The sequence below is a fragment of the Coregonus clupeaformis genome, chromosome 21 (assembly GCF_020615455.1).
Source record: "Coregonus clupeaformis isolate EN_2021a chromosome 21, ASM2061545v1, whole genome shotgun sequence".
In the NCBI taxonomy this organism is placed as follows: domain Eukaryota; kingdom Metazoa; phylum Chordata; class Actinopteri; order Salmoniformes; family Salmonidae; genus Coregonus; species Coregonus clupeaformis.
In genome coordinates, this window is record NC_059212.1 from 53,622,958 (window position 1) to 53,641,377 (window position 18,420).

At 44.8% G+C, this 18,420-nt stretch overlaps 1 protein-coding gene across 1 annotated transcript in view; it reads left to right on the forward strand.

Moving 5' to 3' along the window:
• LOC121535424 (epidermal growth factor receptor substrate 15-like 1) overlaps positions 1-18,420 on the forward strand; it is a 38,837-nt gene that overhangs the window by 1,007 nt on the left and 19,410 nt on the right. Inside the window, exons 3-16 of the mRNA XM_045205974.1 lie at positions 1,061-1,150; positions 1,287-1,334; positions 1,426-1,521; positions 1,984-2,055; positions 5,040-5,165; positions 5,343-5,402; positions 5,610-5,743; positions 5,850-5,961; positions 8,527-8,690; positions 9,814-9,973; positions 14,124-14,209; positions 14,849-14,921; positions 15,061-15,222; positions 16,764-16,961. Coding sequence (XP_045061909.1) covers positions 1,061-1,150; positions 1,287-1,334; positions 1,426-1,521; positions 1,984-2,055; positions 5,040-5,165; positions 5,343-5,402; positions 5,610-5,743; positions 5,850-5,961; positions 8,527-8,690; positions 9,814-9,973; positions 14,124-14,209; positions 14,849-14,921; positions 15,061-15,222; positions 16,764-16,961 — 1,581 coding nt within the window. The remainder of the gene's footprint in view (positions 1-1,060; positions 1,151-1,286; positions 1,335-1,425; positions 1,522-1,983; positions 2,056-5,039; positions 5,166-5,342; positions 5,403-5,609; positions 5,744-5,849; positions 5,962-8,526; positions 8,691-9,813; positions 9,974-14,123; positions 14,210-14,848; positions 14,922-15,060; positions 15,223-16,763; positions 16,962-18,420) is intronic.

An 18,420-nucleotide genomic window follows, 5' to 3' on the forward strand; every position in this document is an offset into this window, starting at 1 on the left:
GCTTAGGGTTTAAACGGGCATCTTTTAAAATCGGTTTTCCATTAAAACAATAAGAAAAAATCTTAAAATTCCACGTCAATTTACAATGCAGAATAATGGTCCTATTACCTATAATTGACCGCCAGGTCAGGGTAATTAAGTTATCTACTTCAACCCTTTACAGACATAGAACGCAGCTACAGTAACATGTCGATAGCGACAATTGATAACTTTTCAGACAATTAAAAAAAGTGCCGCATCAGGTCTGTACCTTTGCGTGCAGCAGTTGGAGATGATTTGATTGACGGTTCTGGTTGCCTAGTGAAGAAGCGGCATTCCTTTACAGACAAGTAAAATGTCCGTTCATATCACCAGAGAAGGTTTGGTGTCGGCATTTTAAAAACCGTAGTGTAGCCTACCCCAACAGACAATCAAACATGCCGTAGCCGAGGCGATTTCAAGGGGCCACATCCCAATATGTCTGAAAATCGTAATCGATACAGGCTACTGTCATTTCATATGAGACCAAAACTAAGTAGGCTACCCTGTGCTCGCAAGACTGGCCCTAAAACGTCGGTGCCATGAATAGGCTAGGATATTCTACACGCAACAGACCGAAGACTGAACACACACTTGCATCATTAGCGAAGACCGAGCAGGCATGCCAGCGCCAGGGAGAGAGAGACAGAAGCATGCTCATATGTTTTGGTAATCTGCATCTTGCAATGTCTTGTCATGCATTGCAAATTCACCAAGTAGCCTACATTTCGCCTCTTCCTCTCTGGTTTTATTTGAATTGCACAACTTCCCCAGGCCTTTATAGCCTATTTGGCTATAACACGGAAAATAATGTTTTGTTATAACTAAACTGTGATTTATAATTAATTGGGGGAAAATACATGGTTTTTCGGTTAGGGATTTTTGTTAACGTTAAGGATCCCAACGTGTAATCGTTTACACCCCATAAATGTTGCAGTTATAATGTTGCAGTTCCAATGTAGTGTAATGCAGGTCGGAGTGGCAGTAATACAGAAGCACAGCCAGCTGATTACATTACCTCCATTCCATTCCCCCTTTGAAGGTGGATCTGGGAAACACAGGGACAGTAGGAGCTGCAGATGCTGCTCAGTTCCTGAAGAAATCAGGACTCTCAGACAGTACCTTAGGAAAGGTGAGTAGGAGACACACACACACACACACACACACACACACACACACACACTCAGTAAACTGCAGACTTCTAGGCTCCAACTACATACAGTACAGTTACACCATATTTAAAAAAATATATATATATATATTTTCAGATCTGGGATTTGGCCGATCCAGAAAGGAAGGGCTTCTTGGACAAACGGGTAAATAAAAATGAACTTATATTACTTCTTACTACCAATTAATTAATGATTTCCCACATGAAACACTGACCAGTTTCTCTGTTCCTCACAGGGTTTCTTTGTAGCGTTGAGGTTGGTGGCCTCAGCTCAGGGTGGCAACGACATCAGTCTCAACAACCTCAACCAGACTCTAGCAGCACCAAAGTTTGTGAGTGATACTCTACTTACTTGCCACCAACTATATCGTCCTCGTAGGGAACATGTGTTTGCAGTAATCGTATGTATAATTATGTTTTAAAACGCGTGTAGATACTTGCACTTTATCTTCTCAATCATTTCAGCAATGGCCAGAGGGGTATACTACAAAGCAGGATGAATGAGTTAGCCAGCTAACCTGCCTAAATATTCTGAAATAACTTTGTTTTAGAAGGTTAAGCTTGAAATAGGAATGGTCTAATTGACGCAAACGACCAAAAAAAATAGATGTCTAAGTTTAGCTTTCTTCATGTATCAGAAAATCAACAGTTATTTCTGGTTGTTTATTAAAGTTAGCTGGCGTTGATAACCCTCTGTTTAGCTAATCTTCATTGGGGGTAATCTCAGTCATCATATAGGTTAATTTATTGTGGTCTTTATTGATACAATCTAAGTTGAATTTGTATTGTTGCAGAGAGACACAAATACTCCGTCGCTCAGCACATCGCTAAGTACATCTTCATCTGATTCCCACTGGGCTGTTAGGGTGAGCTTTCATATCTGTTGTACATAGAAATGAATCAATCAATGATAGATAGATATACAGTGCCTTCAGAAGGTATTCATATCCTATAACTTATTCCACATTTTGTTGTGTTACAGCCTGAATTCAAAATGGATTACCCATCTACACACTGTACCCCATAATGACAGTGAAAACATGTTTTTAGAAATTGTAGCAATTTTTTTGAAAATGAAATACAGAAATATCTAATTTACATAAGTATTCACACCCCTGAGTCAATACGTCTTAGAATCAATCACCTTTGGCAGTGATTACAGCATTGAGTCATTCTGGGTAAGTCTCTGAGAGCTTTCCACACCTGGATTGTAAACATTTTCTTCAAGCTCTGTCAAATTGGTTGTTGATCATTGCTAGATAACCATGTTCAAGTCTTGCCATAGATTTTCAAGCAGATTTAAGTCAAAACTGTAAGTCGTCCACTGTCTTCTTGGTATTCAAAACTGAACATTCACTGTCTTCTTGGTAAGCAACTCCAGTGTAGATTTGGCCTTGTGTTTTAGATTGTTGTCCTGCTGAAAGGTGAATTCAACTCCCAGTGTCTGGTGGAAAGGAGACTGAACCAGGTTTTACGGTCATGAAAATCCTGGAAAAGTCATGGAATTTTTGTATTGTGTTTGCCATGCCTGGAAAATTATAAAATCAAAAATGTTTTGGAAAAGTAATGGAAATGAATTTCAGAATTTTTGTTAATGTAATTTATTTAGGCACAGTTTAAATTATTTTATTTTATAAATAAAATAAAAATCAACATATCAGCCAGGATCGTAATGTCACTTTGCACGCATCACATGCATGTATGTGAGACGAGTGGGCCGTTTCCCAAGGAGAGACAGACAGTAGGCCATTACAGCAACAGGTAGGCCTATCCTATAAACTATGATAGAGCAGACTGACTAGGAAGCCAATTCAAAACATATCTTCTACCGTCTAGTTAACGGTTGAGCTGTTATTAGCATGTAGTCATGTTTTCGTCATGTCCCAAAAAACTTTCCACCGACACTTGCGAATAAGGTCATACTTTTTTGAACTATTCATGATTCATTTAAATGATTATTTTTTGACTAAACTAACGATTCACTTCACCATTGTATTAGCTGGGTTTTGGTTCATTCGCGGTAAATCAAAATAATTTGTGAATCACAAACAGTAATTTTATGAAAAAAGATTAGATGCCGCCTTTCTTTTGTATTATGTAGCTTGAACTTGTTTTGTAGATATTGCCAGTTGATTTGGGCATCCAATGTATGCGACATTGCAACTCAATAGATGCTAGTCAGCCTGCAAAGTAAACACTTCTAAGGTAGCCAAGATTTATTTTTTTACATTTTAGTCATTTAGCAGACGAGTGCACTTATGAGTGCATACATTCTTTTTTTATTTTTCATACTGCCCCCCCGTGGGAATCGAACCCACAACCCTGGCGTTGCAAACGCCATGCTCTACCAAATGAGCTACATCCCTGCCGGCCATTCCCTCCCCTACCCTGGACGACCCTGGGCCAATTGTGCGCCGCCCCATGGGTCTCCCGGTCGCGGCCGGCTACAACAGAGCCTGGATTCGAACCAGGATCTCTAGTGGCACAGCTAGCACTGCGATGCAGTGCCTTAGACCACAGTGCCTTAGAGCACTGCGCCACTCGGTAAATGACTAAAGTTGAAAAAAGTAAATTTCCTGAAGTAAATTTGTGGGCTTTGCTTCAGCTGAATAAAATGATTTGTAGCCTACCATAGCCATTTGATCTTTGATATATTGAATGAGCTAATTATTTAAAAAGGCTTAAAACATATTTGGTTTTAATGTTGAAATATTTTACTTCAAGGGTGGTCAAACATCCTCCAGGAGAGCTAATGGGTGTGCAGGCTTTTATTCCAGTCCCCCTCTAACAAACCACATTTTAGAAATGTGCTGCTCAAACAGACCTTGATAAACTTGCTCTGATGTGTTTGAGCAGGGCTTGATCAAAAGCCTGCACACCCAGTAGCTCTCCAGACTGAGTGTTGACCACATGTTTATACAGTTGCCTAATAGGGAAAGGGTATACCTAGTCAGTTGTACAACTGAATGCATTCAACCAGCTCGGTAACTGTTTTAAAGTCACCATTGGCCTCATGGTGAAATCCGTGAGCGGTTTCCTTCCTCTCCGGCAACTGAGTTAGGAAGGACGCTTGTATCGTTGCAGTGACTGGGTGTATTGATACACCATCCAAAGTGTAATTAATAACTTCACCATGCTCAAAGGGATATTAACGTCTGCTTCTTTTTTTTTACCCTTTACGACGCATTGAAAAACCTCCCTGCTCTTTGTGGTTGAATCTGTGTTTGAAATTCACTGCTCGACTGAGGGATCTTACAGATAATTGTATGTGTGGGGTAGAGAGATGGGGTAGTCATTCAAAAATGTAATGTGTAAAGCACATTTTTACTCCTGAACTTATTTAGGCTTGCCATAACAAAGGGGTTGAATACGTATTGACTCAAAAACTTCATTTTTAAATTAATTTGTAAACATTTCTAAAAACATAATTCCACTTTGACGTTATGGGGTATTGTGTGTAGGCCAGTAACAAAAAAAATCTCAATTTAATCAATTTTTAATTCAGGCTGTAACACAACAAAATGTGGTAAAAGTGAAGGGGTATGAATACTTTCTGTAGGCACTGTATGTAGAACGCATACATTTTGTTAACAATTTACCTATACATGTTTGACAATGTATTATTTTCATGTTGGAAAGTGCAGTGAGCTTAAATCCACAAAGTGATGACCAGAATTATGTTGATTATAAACCGGTATAAATCAACACTGTGCCATGGCTGATGGGTCATCTGACCTTCTCCTCCAATGGGTTTTGAGAAGGAGGCGAGGAGTAAGCAACATAAGGTTCTCCCCATGTAACGTCTTTCCCCTGTCCCTCTCTCCCTGCCTTGCCTTGCCATCCCCTCTAGTCTGATGAGAAAGGGAAGTTTGACGGCATCTTTGAAAGTCTTCAACCAGTCAATGGTCTTCTGTCTGGAGACCAAGTCAAACCTGTCCTGATCAACTCCAAACTACCCTTGGATGTGTTAGGAAGGGTAAGCACATGACTAGGTCCTGTCCACGAACAACCCCTACCCCCTAGGCACTTCATTGGATAGGTATGTGGTAGCAGTGGGAAAGATGGAGCTACTACGTGTTCCTGTATACTAAGCAGTTCGCTATAACAGATATTGTGACCGTTTGGTCATATTTCGTTATATTCTGTTACGTAGATTTGGGACCTCGGTGACGTGGACAAAGATGGACACTTGGACAGAGAGGAGTTTTCAGTGGTAAGTTCAGTTGACAACTTTTGTTTTGTTGCATCTTGAGCTCATCCAGTTAAGACACATTCCTGAATGAGGCCAATTAGCCTGGTTACACCTTGCATTAACATGTGGTTTTCGTCACCCATTCATGACAATCCAATCACTAGGACACGTCATTGCAAGGTATAAATGGGGCTAGTGTACTGAACTGGTTTATCCAACCCCCTCCAGACCATGCACCTGGTGTACAGGGCCATGGAGAAGGAGCCTGTCCCCTCCGTCCTGCCCTCCTCCCTCATCCCTCCATCCAAGAGGAAGAAGTCTGGGGGCGCTCTGCCTGGCGCCGTCTCCGTCCTGCCTCCCATGTCTGCCCTCTCGCCTGTCTGGTCTGTCTCGGACAGCCAGCTCTCCTCCCCTGCCCGGTGCTGTAGCGGTTCTGCCTGCCCTGTCTGCTCTGTCTCGGACAGCCAGCTCTCCTCCTCTCAAAGAGACCCTACACTCCACACCGTCCCACGGAAGCATCACCTCCATCAACAGCACTGGCAGTCTCTCCCCTAAACACTCGTTCAAAGCCCCCTCACAGGTATGGTACGGTATAGAGCCTCTTCAATCCACACCCTGCCTGTTGAATGGGTAGGAATGCTGTTACAGTGTCACATCTGTGTCTCAAATGAAACACTAATCCCTATATAGTGCATTGTTTTTGACGAGAACCCTATGTGATTGTGAGATTTTAAGATTTATGCCTTTAATGTTATTGCAGACTGTCCTGTCTCCCTCCTTGTATTTGACTAGCACATTGAGAAGGCATTAGGGTTTGTCCTCAGACTGTCAGGGGGTAGGTAGCGCAGCTCAGAAAGGGGAATAGACAGCTGTGCTTTTCTTAGTGAAGCCAGGCCATCGTTCAGTTTTCATCCTGTCCCTGAGAAAGTCTGTTAAGGGCACAGCTGCTATTTACCAACCTGCATTTCCTCTACCCCCTAACACCCACTGGGATGGTTCAGCTGTATTAAAAGTAGACTTGTTTGGCCACATTCCCTGAATTGTTTTATATCCCTGAGTGGTTCCTTTCTTAGTCATATGTTTGTTGTAAGGAGTTTATCTGATGATTTAAGAGCAACAGGTTTAATTGAAAGGGAAAGGACGCCACACCCACAATGTGTGATTGTAATCTCAGACACAAAAACATGACGCTTTTAAGATGGCAAGCGAATAACCATAGTACATACAGTGAGGGAAAAAAGTATTTGATCCCCTGCTGATTTTGTACGTTTGCCCACTGACAAATAAATAATCAGTCTATAATTTTAATGGTAGGTTTATTTGAACAGTGAGAGACAGAATAACAACAACAAAAATCCAGAAAAACGCATGTCAAAAATGTTATAAATTGATTTGCGTTTTAATGAGGGAAATAAGTATTTGACCCCCTCTCAATCAGAAAGATTTCTGGCTCCCAGGTGTCTTTTATACAGGTAACGAGCTGAGATTAGGAGCACACTCTTAAAGGGAGTGCTCCTAATCTCAGTTTGTTACCTGTATAAAATACACCTGTCCACAGAAGCAATCAATCAATCAGATTCCAAACTCTCCACCATGGCCAAGACCAAAGAACTCTCCAAGGATGTCAGAGACAAGATTGTAGACCTACACAAGGCTGGAATGGGCTACAAGACCATCGCCAAGCAGCTTGGTGAGAAGGTGACAACAGTTGGTGCGATTATTCGCAAATGGAAGAAACACAAAATAACTGTCAATCTGCCTCGGCCTGGGGCTCCATGCAAGATCTCACCTCGTGGAGTTGCAATGATCATGAGAACGGTGAGGAATCAGCCCAGAACTACGCGGGAGGATCTTGTCAATGATCTCAAGGCAGCTGGGACCATAGTCACCAAGAAAACAATTGGTAACACACTACGCTGTGAAGGACTGAAATCCTGCAGCGCCCGCAAGGTCCCCCTGCTCAAGAAAGCACATATACAGGGCCGTCTGAAGTTTGCCATCTGAATGATTCAGAGGAGAACTGGGTGAAAGTGTTGTGGTCAGATGAGACCAAAATGGAGCTCTTTGGCATCAACTCAACTCGCCGTGTTTGGAGGAGGAGGAATGCTGCCTATGACCCCAAGAACACCATCCCCACCGTCAAACATGGAAGTGGAAACATGCTTTGGGGGTGTTTTTCTGCTAAGGGGACAGGACAACTTCACCGCATCAAAGGGACGATGGACGGGGCCATGTACCGTCAAATCTTGGGTGAGAACCTCCTTCACTAAGCCAGGGCATTGAAAATGGGTCGTGGATGGGTATTCCAGCATGACAATGACCCAAAACACACGGCCAAGGCAACAAAGGAGTGGCTCAAGAAGAAGCACATTAAGGTCCTGGAGTGGCCTAGCCAGTCTCCAGACCTTAATCCCATAGAAAATCTGTGGAGGGAGCTGAAGGTTCGAGTTGCCAAACGTCAGCCTCGAAACCTTAATGACTTGGAGAAGATCTGCAAAGAGGAGTGGGACAAAATCCCTCCTGAGATGTGTGCAAACCTTTTGGCTAACTACAAGAAACGTCTGACCTCTGTGATTGCCAACAAGGGTTTTGCCACCAAGTACTAAGTCATGTTTTGCAAAGGGGTCAAATACTTATTTCCCTCATTAAAATGCTAATACATTTATAACATTTTTGACATGCGTTTTTTCTGGATTTTTTGGTTGTTATTCTGTCTCTCACTGTTCAAATATACCTACCATTAAAATTATAGACTGATCATGTCTTTGTCAGTGGGCAAACGTACAAAATCAGCAGGGGATCAAATACTTTTTTCCCTCACTGTAGTGTCCTGGCTTAAAGCTACACTCCTTCATTTGTGCAAATATGCATACCATCAAAGAGTGCTTAATGCTCATTGATTGACATGAATGCATGATTTCTGAAAATGCAAGATATGCACACATAGTTAGGATTAGGATTCGGTCCAGGAGATTGTATTTCCTATTCATCAGCTGGTTCTCCGGTCCTCTCTCCAGTCTTCTCTCCTGTGTGCTAGCCACAAGCACTAGTAAACTGGGTTGATCGTCCTGTTCTCTCTCCTGTGTGCTAGCCACAAGCACTAGTAAACTGGGTTGATCATCCTGTTCTCTCTCCTGTGTGCTAGCCACCAGCAGTAGTGAACTGGGTGGTCCCGGTGGCAGACAGAGGACGTTACGATGACATCTTCCTGAAGACGGACACAGACATGGACGGTCTTGTCACCGGAGGGGAAGTCATGGAGATCTTCATGCTATCCAACCTTTCTAAGACCATGCTAGCACAGATCTGGTGAGAGACGGAATGGCCTGCACCTTAGTTACTTATTGTTAATCTAACACCTTACACACACACTGGGTGGACAAAACATTAAGAACACCTGCTCTTTCCATGACAGACTGACCAGGTCAAGCTATATTCCCTTATTGATGTCAATTGTTAAATCCACTTAAATCAGTGTAGATGAAGGGGAGGAGACTGGTTAAAGAAGGATTTTTATGCCTTGAGACAATTGAGATGTGGATTGTGTATGTGTGCCATTCAGAGGGTGAAAGGGCAAGACAAAATATTTAAGGTCCTTTGAACAGTGTATGGTTATAGGTGCCAGGCGAACTGGTTTGAGTGTTTTCAAGAACTGCAACGCTGCTGGATATTTCACGCTCAACAGTTTCCCGTGCGTATCAAGAATGGTCCACCACCCAAGGGACATCCAGCCAACTTGACACAACTGTGGGAAGCATTGGCGTCAACATGGGCCAGCATCCCTGTGGAACGCTTTCGAGACCTTGTAGAGTCCATGGCCCAACGAATTGAGGCTGTTCTGAGGGCAAAACGGCGGTGGTGCAACTCAATATTAGGAAGGTGTTCCTAATGTTTTGTACACTCAGTGTATAAAATGATTTGGCAAAGCGAGAAAAAGTGTTATCATTGGCCAATCATACAGTGACACATTGGGCATTGCCTTGTTGGACCAGTACAGTACATCTACATTAACAAAATGTTACTTGCAATGATTGTGATATGTAGGTGTCTTTCCTACTGAAGGTGAATGCATTATTGTAAATCACTCTGGATTAGAATACACAGTACCTGTTAACTTGACTACAATGTCATGTAAAATAATAATAATAATAATAATATGCCATTTAGCAGACGTTTTTATCCAAAGCGACTTACAGTCATGCGTGCAGACATGTTTTTTGTGTGTGTGTATGGGTGTAAATAGAGTTCCAAATTCTCCTGACTTTCTCCAAGTTCCTGGTTTTTCAGAAATTCAGGTTGGGACATTCCTCGAATCAAGAGGGAATAAGCACAAAACCTGCAATCCTGCAACCAGAATTTCGGGAAAAGCAGTGACATTTTAAATAAGTGACAGTAATTTTGCCACCTTAAATGTAATGTGTCTTGTTCCTAGGGGCCTGGCTGACACCAAGCAGATAGGACAGCTGTCTAGAGAGCAGTTTTCTTTGGCCATGTGGCTGATCCAGCAGAAAGTCACCAAGGGACTGGACCCTCCCCAGACCCTCACAACCGAAATGATACCACCGTCTGAGAGGACCACCACCCCTGTGCCTGTAAGTCAATCCCTCAACCCTCTCCCCTCCTCAGACCCTCTCACCCGAAGTGATACCACCCTCTGAGAGGGTTGAGGGATACCCCTCTCTCCAACCCCTCTACCCCTCTCTCCAACCCTCTACCCCTCTCTCCAACCCTCTACCCCTCTCTCCTACCCCTTTCTCCAACCCTTTTTTATTTTTTTCACCTTTATTTAACCAGGTAAGCCAGTTGAAAACAGGTTCTCATTTACAACTGCGACCTGGCCAAGATAAAGCAAAGCAGTGCGATAAAAACAACACAGAGTTACATATGGGGTAAAAAAACAAAGTCAAAAATACAACAGAAAATATATATACAGTGTGTGCAAATGTAGCAAGTTATGGAGGTAAGGCAATAAATAGGCTATAGTGCAAAATAATTACAATAGTATTAACACTGGAATGCTAGATGTGCAAGAGATTATGTGCAAATAGAGATACTGGGGTGCAAAATAGCAAAATAAATAACAATATAGGGATGAGGTAGTTGGGTGGGCTAATTTCAGATGGGCTGTGTACAGGTGCAGTGATCGGTAAGGTGCTCTGACAACTGATGCTTAAAGTTATTGAGGGGAGATAAGAGTCTCCAGCTTCAGAGATTTTTGCAATTCGTTCCAGTCATTGGCAGCAGAGAACTGGAAGGAATGGCGGCCAAAGGAGGTGTTTGGCTTTGGGAATGACCAGTGAGATATACCTGCTGGAGCGCAGACTACGGGTGGGTGCTGCTATGGTGACCAATGAGCTAAGATAAGGCGGGGATTTGCCTAGCAGTGATTTATAGATGGCCTGGAGCCAGTGGGTTTGACGACGAACATGTAGTGAGGACCAGCCAACAAGAGCGTACAGGTCACAGTGGTGGGTAGTGTATGGGGCTTTGGAGACAAAACGGATGGCACTGTGATAGACTACATCCAATTTGCTGAGTAGAGTGTTGGAGGCTATTTTGTAAATGACATCGCCGAAGTCAAGGATCGGTAGGATAGTCAGTTTTACGAGGGCATGTTTGGCAGCATGAGTGAAGGAGGCTTTGTTGCGAAATAGGAAGCCGATTCTAGATTTAACTTTGGATTGGAGATTCTTTATGTGAGTCTGCAAGTTGAGTTTACAGTCTAACCAGACACCTAGGTATTTGTAGTTGTCCACATACTCTAGGTCAGACCCGTCGAGAGTGGTGATTCTAGTCGGGTGGGTGCCAGCAGCGTTCGATTGAAAAGCATGCATTTAGTTTTACTAGTGTTTAAGAGCAGTTGGAGGCTACTGAAGGAGTGTTGTATGGCATTGAAGCTCGTTTGGAGGTTTGTTAACACAGTGTCCAATGAAGGGCCAGATGTATACAAAATGGTGTCGTCTGCGTAGAGGTGGATCTGAGAGTCACCAGCAGCAAGAGCGACATCATTGATATACACGGAGAAAAGTGTCGGCCCAATAATTGAACCCTGTGGCACCCCCATAGATCTCTCCAACCCCTCTACCCCTCTCTCCAACCCTCTACCCCTCTCTCCAACCCTCTACCCCTCTCTCCAACCCCTTACCCCTCTCCAACCCCTTACCCCTCTCTCCAACCCCTCTACCCCTCTCTCCAACCCCTCTACCCCTCTCTACTACCCCTCTCTCCTACCCCTCTCTACTACCCCTCTCTCCTACCCCTCTCTCCAACCCTCTACCCCTCTCTCCAACCCTCTACCCCTCTCTCCAACCCTCTACCCCTCTCTCCAACCCTCTACCCCTCTCTCCAACCCTCTACCCCTCTCTCCAACCCTCTACCCCTCTCTCCAACCCTCTACCCCTCTCTCCAACCCTCTACCCCTCTCTCCAACCCTCTACCCCTCTCTCCAACCCCCTACCCCTCTCTCTCAACCCTCTACCCCCTCTCTCCAACCCTCACCCCCTATCTCCAACCCTCTACCCCTCTCTCTCCAACCCTCTACCCCCTCTCTCTCAACCCCTCTACCCCTCTCTCCAACCCTCTACCCCTCTCTCCAACCCCTTACCCCTCTCTCCAACCGTCTACCCTCTCTCCAACCCCTTACCCCTCTCTCCAACCCCTTACCCCTCTCTCCAACCGTCTACCCTCTCTCCAACCCCTTACCCCTCTCTCCACCCCTCTACCCCTCTCTCCAAGCCCTCTCTCCAACCCTCTACCTCTCTCTCCAACCCTCTACCTCTCTCTCCAACCCTCTACCCCTCTCTCCTACCCCTCTCTCCAACCCTCTACCCCTCTCTCCTAACCCTCTCTCCAACCCCTTACCCCTCTCTCCAACTATCTGTCATATTCATAGACCTGCTGCCTTCTCCAACTATCTGTCATGTTCATAGACCTGCTGCCTTCTCCAACTATCTGTCATGTTCATAGACCTGCTGCCTTCTCCAACTATCTGTCATGTCCATAGACCTGCTGCCTTCTCCAACTATCTGTCATGTTCATAGACCTGCAGCCTTCTCCAACTATCTGTCATGTCCATAGACCTGCTGCCTTCTCCAACTATCTGTCATGTTCATAGACCTGCTGCCTTCTCCAACTGTCTGTCATGTTCATAGACCTGCTGCCTTCTCCAACTATCTGTCATGTTCATAGACCTGCTACCTTCTCCAACTATCTGTCATGTTCATAGACCTGCTGCCTTCTCCAACTATCTGTCATGTCCATAGACCTGCTGCCTTCTCCAACTGTCTGTCATGTCCATAGACCTGCTGATGGCTGGTGGTGCCCTTCTGCATGTGTCACTGTCTGGTGTGGTGTTGTGTCACTGTCCTTTGTTTCACAGTGTAAAGCACAATATTTGTACAGATGTATTTCCTGTTGTGTCATGAGCTATTGTTTCTGTATTTGTTTTGTAATATTTCCAGCCTCACCTCAGAATGTTACTGTTTTCAAGGCGAATGCTGCCTCCTTGTGGTGGTCTAGAGTGATAACACCACTGTGTCTGCACCTCATAATGACCTCTGGCTGATTCAGTTCACTGTGGAATCTCTCTCTCTCTCTCTCTCTCTCTCTCTCTCTCTCTCTCTCTCTCTCTCTCTCTCTCTCTCTCTCTCTCTCTCTCTCTCTCTCTCTCTCTCTCTCTCTCTCTCTCTCTCTCTCTCTCGCTCTCGCTCTCGCTCTCGCTCTCTGAACAGAAAAATATAGGTTGTATTTACAATGTTGTTTGTGCTCCACTGGTTGCCCTTTTCTCATGGCAACGGGCCACAAATCTTGCTGCTGTGATTGCCCATTGCGGTATGTAGCCTAACAGATATGGGAATTTATCAATGTTTGATTTGTTCTCAAATTCTTTGTGGGTCTGTGTGATCTGTGGGAAATATGTGTATCTAATGTGGTCATACATTTGGCAGGAGGTTAGGAAGTGCAGCTCAGTTTCCACCTCATTTTGTGGGCAGTGGGCACATATCCTGTCTTCTCTCGAGTTCCAGGTCTGCCTATGGCAGCCTCTCTTAATATCAAGGCTATGCTCACTGAGTCTGTACATACTCAAGGATTTTCTTCATTTGGGGTCAGTCACAGTGGTCAGGTATTCTCTCTGTTTAGGGCCAGATAGCATTCTAATTTGCTCTGTTTTTTGGTTGATTCCTTCCAGTGTGTCAAATGGTTATCTTTACGCTTTCTCATAATTTGGTTGGGTCTAAATGTGTTTCTGTCCTGGGGCTCTGTGGGGTCTGTTTGTGTTGGTGAACAGAGATCCCCAGAACCAGCTGGCTGATAAAGTAGTCTACAGTACTACTGCCAAGAGATGAGCTACAGGTGTACCTGCCGTAGGAGCCCCTCGAAGCCTACCATTGACTATGTACATACCTAGCGTGCGACAGAGCTCCTTCCTGTGTTAACGTTGTGGTGATGCGGCAGTAGGGCGCTCCTTCCTGTGTTAACGTTGTGGTGATGCGGCAGTAGGGAGCTCCTTCCTGTGTTAACGTTGTGGTGATGCGGCAGTAGGGAGCTCCTTCCTGTGTTAACATTGTGGTGATGCGGCAGTAGGGAGCTCCTCTCCCCCTCAGAGCAGGACTGATCTCTCTGACCTCCTCTTCTCTCTCCCCTGTCCCTCTCAACCCCTTTTTTCCCTTTCCTTCTCTTATCTTTCTTCTGTCACTCTGTTCATCCCTCCCTCCCTCCCTCCCTCCCTCCCTCCCCCCTCAGGACAGCAGCAGTTCTACAGAGTCCGCTGACCTGACAGGCATCAAAGAGCTGGATGACATCAGTCAGGAAATCGCCCAGCTGCAGAGGTGAGCCCCTCCCCGAACACTAATGCTAGAACACTAACCCCAGAACACTAACCCCAGAACACTAACGCTAGAACACTAACGCCAGAACACTAACGCCAGAACACTAACCCCAGAACACTAACCCCAGAACACTAACGCTAGAACACTAACGCTAGAACACTAACCCCAGAACACTAACCCCAGAACACTAACCCCAGAACACTAACCCCAGAACACTAACCCCAGAACACTAACCCCAGAACACTAACCCCAGAACACTAACCCCAGAACACTAACCCCAGAACACTAACCCCAGAACACTAACCCCAGAACACTAACCCCAGAACACTAACCCCAGAACACTAACCCCAGAACACTAACCCCAGAACACTAACCCCAGAACACTAACCCCAGAACACTAACCCCCAGAACACTAACGCTAGACCTAACCCCAGACCTAACCAGAACACTAACCCCAGAACACTAACCCCAGAACACTAACGCTAGAACACTAACCCCAGAACACTAACCCCAGAACACTAACCCCAGAACACTAACCCCAGAACACTAACCCCAGAACACTAACCCTGTTGTGTGTGTGTGTGTGTGTGTGTGCGCGCGCCCCTACTTGTCCTGCTGTGTGTGTGAATGGTGTTGCAGGGAGAAGTACACTCTGGAGCAGGACATCAGGGACAAGGAGGAAGCCATCAGACAGAAGAACAAGGAAATTCAGGTGAGACACACGGGGAGTCGGGCACCCATTTTATCGATGAATCATTCTTAATGGGGCTAATCCAGGGGAGGGCAACTCTCGTCCTGAAGTGTCTCATGTATCTCTATTGCTGAGGTCTGCGCCGGTCTCCTTCCCTCAGGAGATGCAGGGTGACCTGGACCAGGAGAGCGGTGGTCTGCAGGACCTGGAGGCCCAGAAGCAGGACGCTGAGCAGCAGCTGGAGGAGATGGACCAGCAGAGGAACAAGCTGGAGGGCATGCTGAAAGACGTTCATCGGAAGTGTCAGGACCAGTCCACGCTGGTCAGTCAACAACACACCTATAGGGTCGTGTTCTAGACAGGAACAATTCTGTCCCCAGTTAGAGCTGTGACGGGCCGTAGATTTTTGGATGCCAGTTATTGGTCAACCAAATGACTGCGGGTCACCGTGATATCCGTTCCGACTAGCCAATTATAAAAAAATGTTGTACTTGTTTTTATTTTATTCCCCGCTCCTCCGCTCCTGACTGCATGTGCTGCTTCTGCAGGGAGTGGGGTGTTGCCTAGGCAACCGAAGACTCATTTGCTAAAACACCTTGCTTGTTTCAGCAAGGAGCAACACAGTTTCATCACGTTGTAGAGGCCATGTCACAGTAGAAACGGACTGAACCGCACGAATGCCGTCCGTCCTGTCATCAGTCAGATGTTCGTTCCACAAACTGTTTTTTTAAATTTCTATAAAGGTTATTTTATTTCATGATGGTCTTCATCGGTTACTCGGTTACATGGTGATTGTGCCACCCCTAACCCCCAGTTATAAAGGCTTGTCTCATCTAATGTATTTATTGTATGACTCCTGTTGCCGTCAGTTAGCAACTGGTTTTTATCTTCTCATTAGGGCCAGGAGTTTTTCCTAAACACTTGGCCCTAGTTTCAGTCTGTCACTAGAGCTTATCGAATTGTCATGGAAATACTACACATGGGACACTCGAAGTCAATCTTAAATCAATCATTGTTTATTGTCAGCGAGCTGGAGAGGTCACAGTCAAACTCGGATGCATAAAGTACCGGTCTGAAGTGAGCTCCCCCGGGGCAGTCCCGTTAGTTCTCTTATATACTGCTTAGACAGACAAGTTATATTTGCGTGATTTAGCTTATTCATCATTCATAATTAATTAATCATTAAAGTTTGGTTCATGCATGTGACCGACCAATACTGCTTCATGCATGTGACCGACCAATACTGCTTCATGCATGTGACAGACCAATACTGCTTCATGCATGTGACCGACCAATACTGCTTCATGCATGTGACAGACCAATACTGCTTCATGGTGACCTAATACTGCTTCATGCATGTGACAGACCAATACTGCTTCATGCATGTGACAGACCAATACTGCTTCATGCATGTGACAGACCAATACTGCTTCATGCATGTGACAGACCAATACTGCTTCATGCATGTGACCGACCAATACCTCCCAAGGTTTCTTCTCTCCAAGTTGAGACCTTGAAACTGAGATATCCCTTTTGTAATCAAAACAATGTTCTGGGCGTTCTGCCAAATTGCTCTACTGATGGTGAGGATTCGTTCAATCAGTCACTTGCATGAACACAGAAATTGGTTATTAGAAAAGCACAAACATACAATTTTCCAGCGCAGTATCTTATTTACATAGGATTCCTCTAGCTTGGATAGCAGACCCTTTCTGAGCTGTCTTATGAGTAGTTATTATGACACTTCCTGTCTCTCTCTTTTTTATTATTCATTTATTTATTTTCCCCTCTCTCTCTCTTTCTCTCATATCTCTTCCTCAACCCTCTCTTTCTTTCCTTCCATTCTACTCTCCTCCTGTCCAGATCTCATCCTTACAGACCCAGATCCACAGCCAGGAGTCTGACCTGCAGAGTCAGGAGGATGAGCTGAGCCGTACCAAGTCTGACCTGAACAAACTGCAGTCGGAGGAGAACCAGTTAGAGCAGAACCTGCTGGCCGGACGCATGCAGCTAGACTCCATCATCAAGTCACTCAAGGCCACCCAGGATGAGATCAACCAGGTACGGTGGGGATAGAGAAATGCTATAGCTCATTGTCATAGACAAATGTTGTATTTAAATGAAGGTAGTGTTACGTTTGGAGTAGAATATAACTTTTTTAATGTCCGTCCGGGAAATGGAAATGTTCCTTTTTAATGCTAAATGAAAATGTCCCCATTTTGCTTATACCTTTCTAATGCTTTCAGATCTAGGCAGGGGTTCTTCAACTTTTTCAGCTCAAGAACCAAATGAGAAATTGACCGTTCTCCCGTGGCCCAAATCGTCCTACAACGACCCCAATTTAAGAAGAGATTGTGTGTGATTTTATAGATTTATTATCATAACTTGCGACCCACCTCTCACATGCCCAGGGCCCACTTTGGGTCCCCACCCATAGTTTAAGATAACCTGGACTAGAGGGTTGTTTCTGGATGGGACTTTCACAAGAACAGTGTTGTTGTTGTAGACTGACAACCCATTGTCCCTGCAGGCTTTTATTAATAAAGTCATACATGTAGGGATGTGGCTGTCATTACATTTTGGCAGCCGGTCGATTGTCAAGCAAATAACTGCCGGTCTCACGGTAATGTCACGTTCGTTGTGTAAAGGATCGGACCAAGGTGCAGCGTGGTATGCGCACATAGTCGTTTATTTTAATAAACACCGACAAAATAACAAAATCCAACAGAACAGTGAAGTTCAAGAGGCTAAACATCAAACAAGCCAAACAGAAGCAGAAACAGAAACAAGATCCCACAACATAGGTAGGCAAAATGGCTGCCTAAGTATGATCCCCAATCAGAGACAACGATTGACAGCTGCCTCTGATTGGGAACCACACCCGGCCAACATAGAAATAAATAAATAATGATAATAATAAATAAACTAGATCTCACACCCTGACCAACTCAACTAGAGATCTCAATGTCAGGGCGTGACAGGTAATTGACCGTTAATTAACATAAACACATTTAGCATCTCCTGCCTTCCACACTTTTTTTTTTATGCAGGCTGCACACACTTCATCAGTCTCTCATTCAGAATTTGACAAGCACTTGATAATGCCTTGAATTTCCTGGCGGCATCCCCCTTGTGTGGCCGTAATGCCCCCTGAAAGAATCCATGCCTTTTGCGGCCAGTGGCCGTTGTGCCCTTGGGCTGAATATAATAATTATAATGTCCTTCTCCCGGCTGCCAATCGCCGTGCTCCGAAGCACCACTCACTCACATGGCTCTCTCAGATATCTCAATTCTTATTAGCCAATGCCCGTCCTTCTCACAGGCATCTCGGCTCCGAAGTAGGCTACAAGTGAAGACAGACACGTTGAGGACACAACTGAGCCCATCCTTCTTATCCAATTCCGAGGCGCATATTGAAGATGTTAGAAGAACTGTCCACATTTTACTTTTCGTCAGCCGACAAGATGAGTAGGCCTAACGAACAGCAAAAGCACCAGCCTATGTTTAATCTTCTATCCCC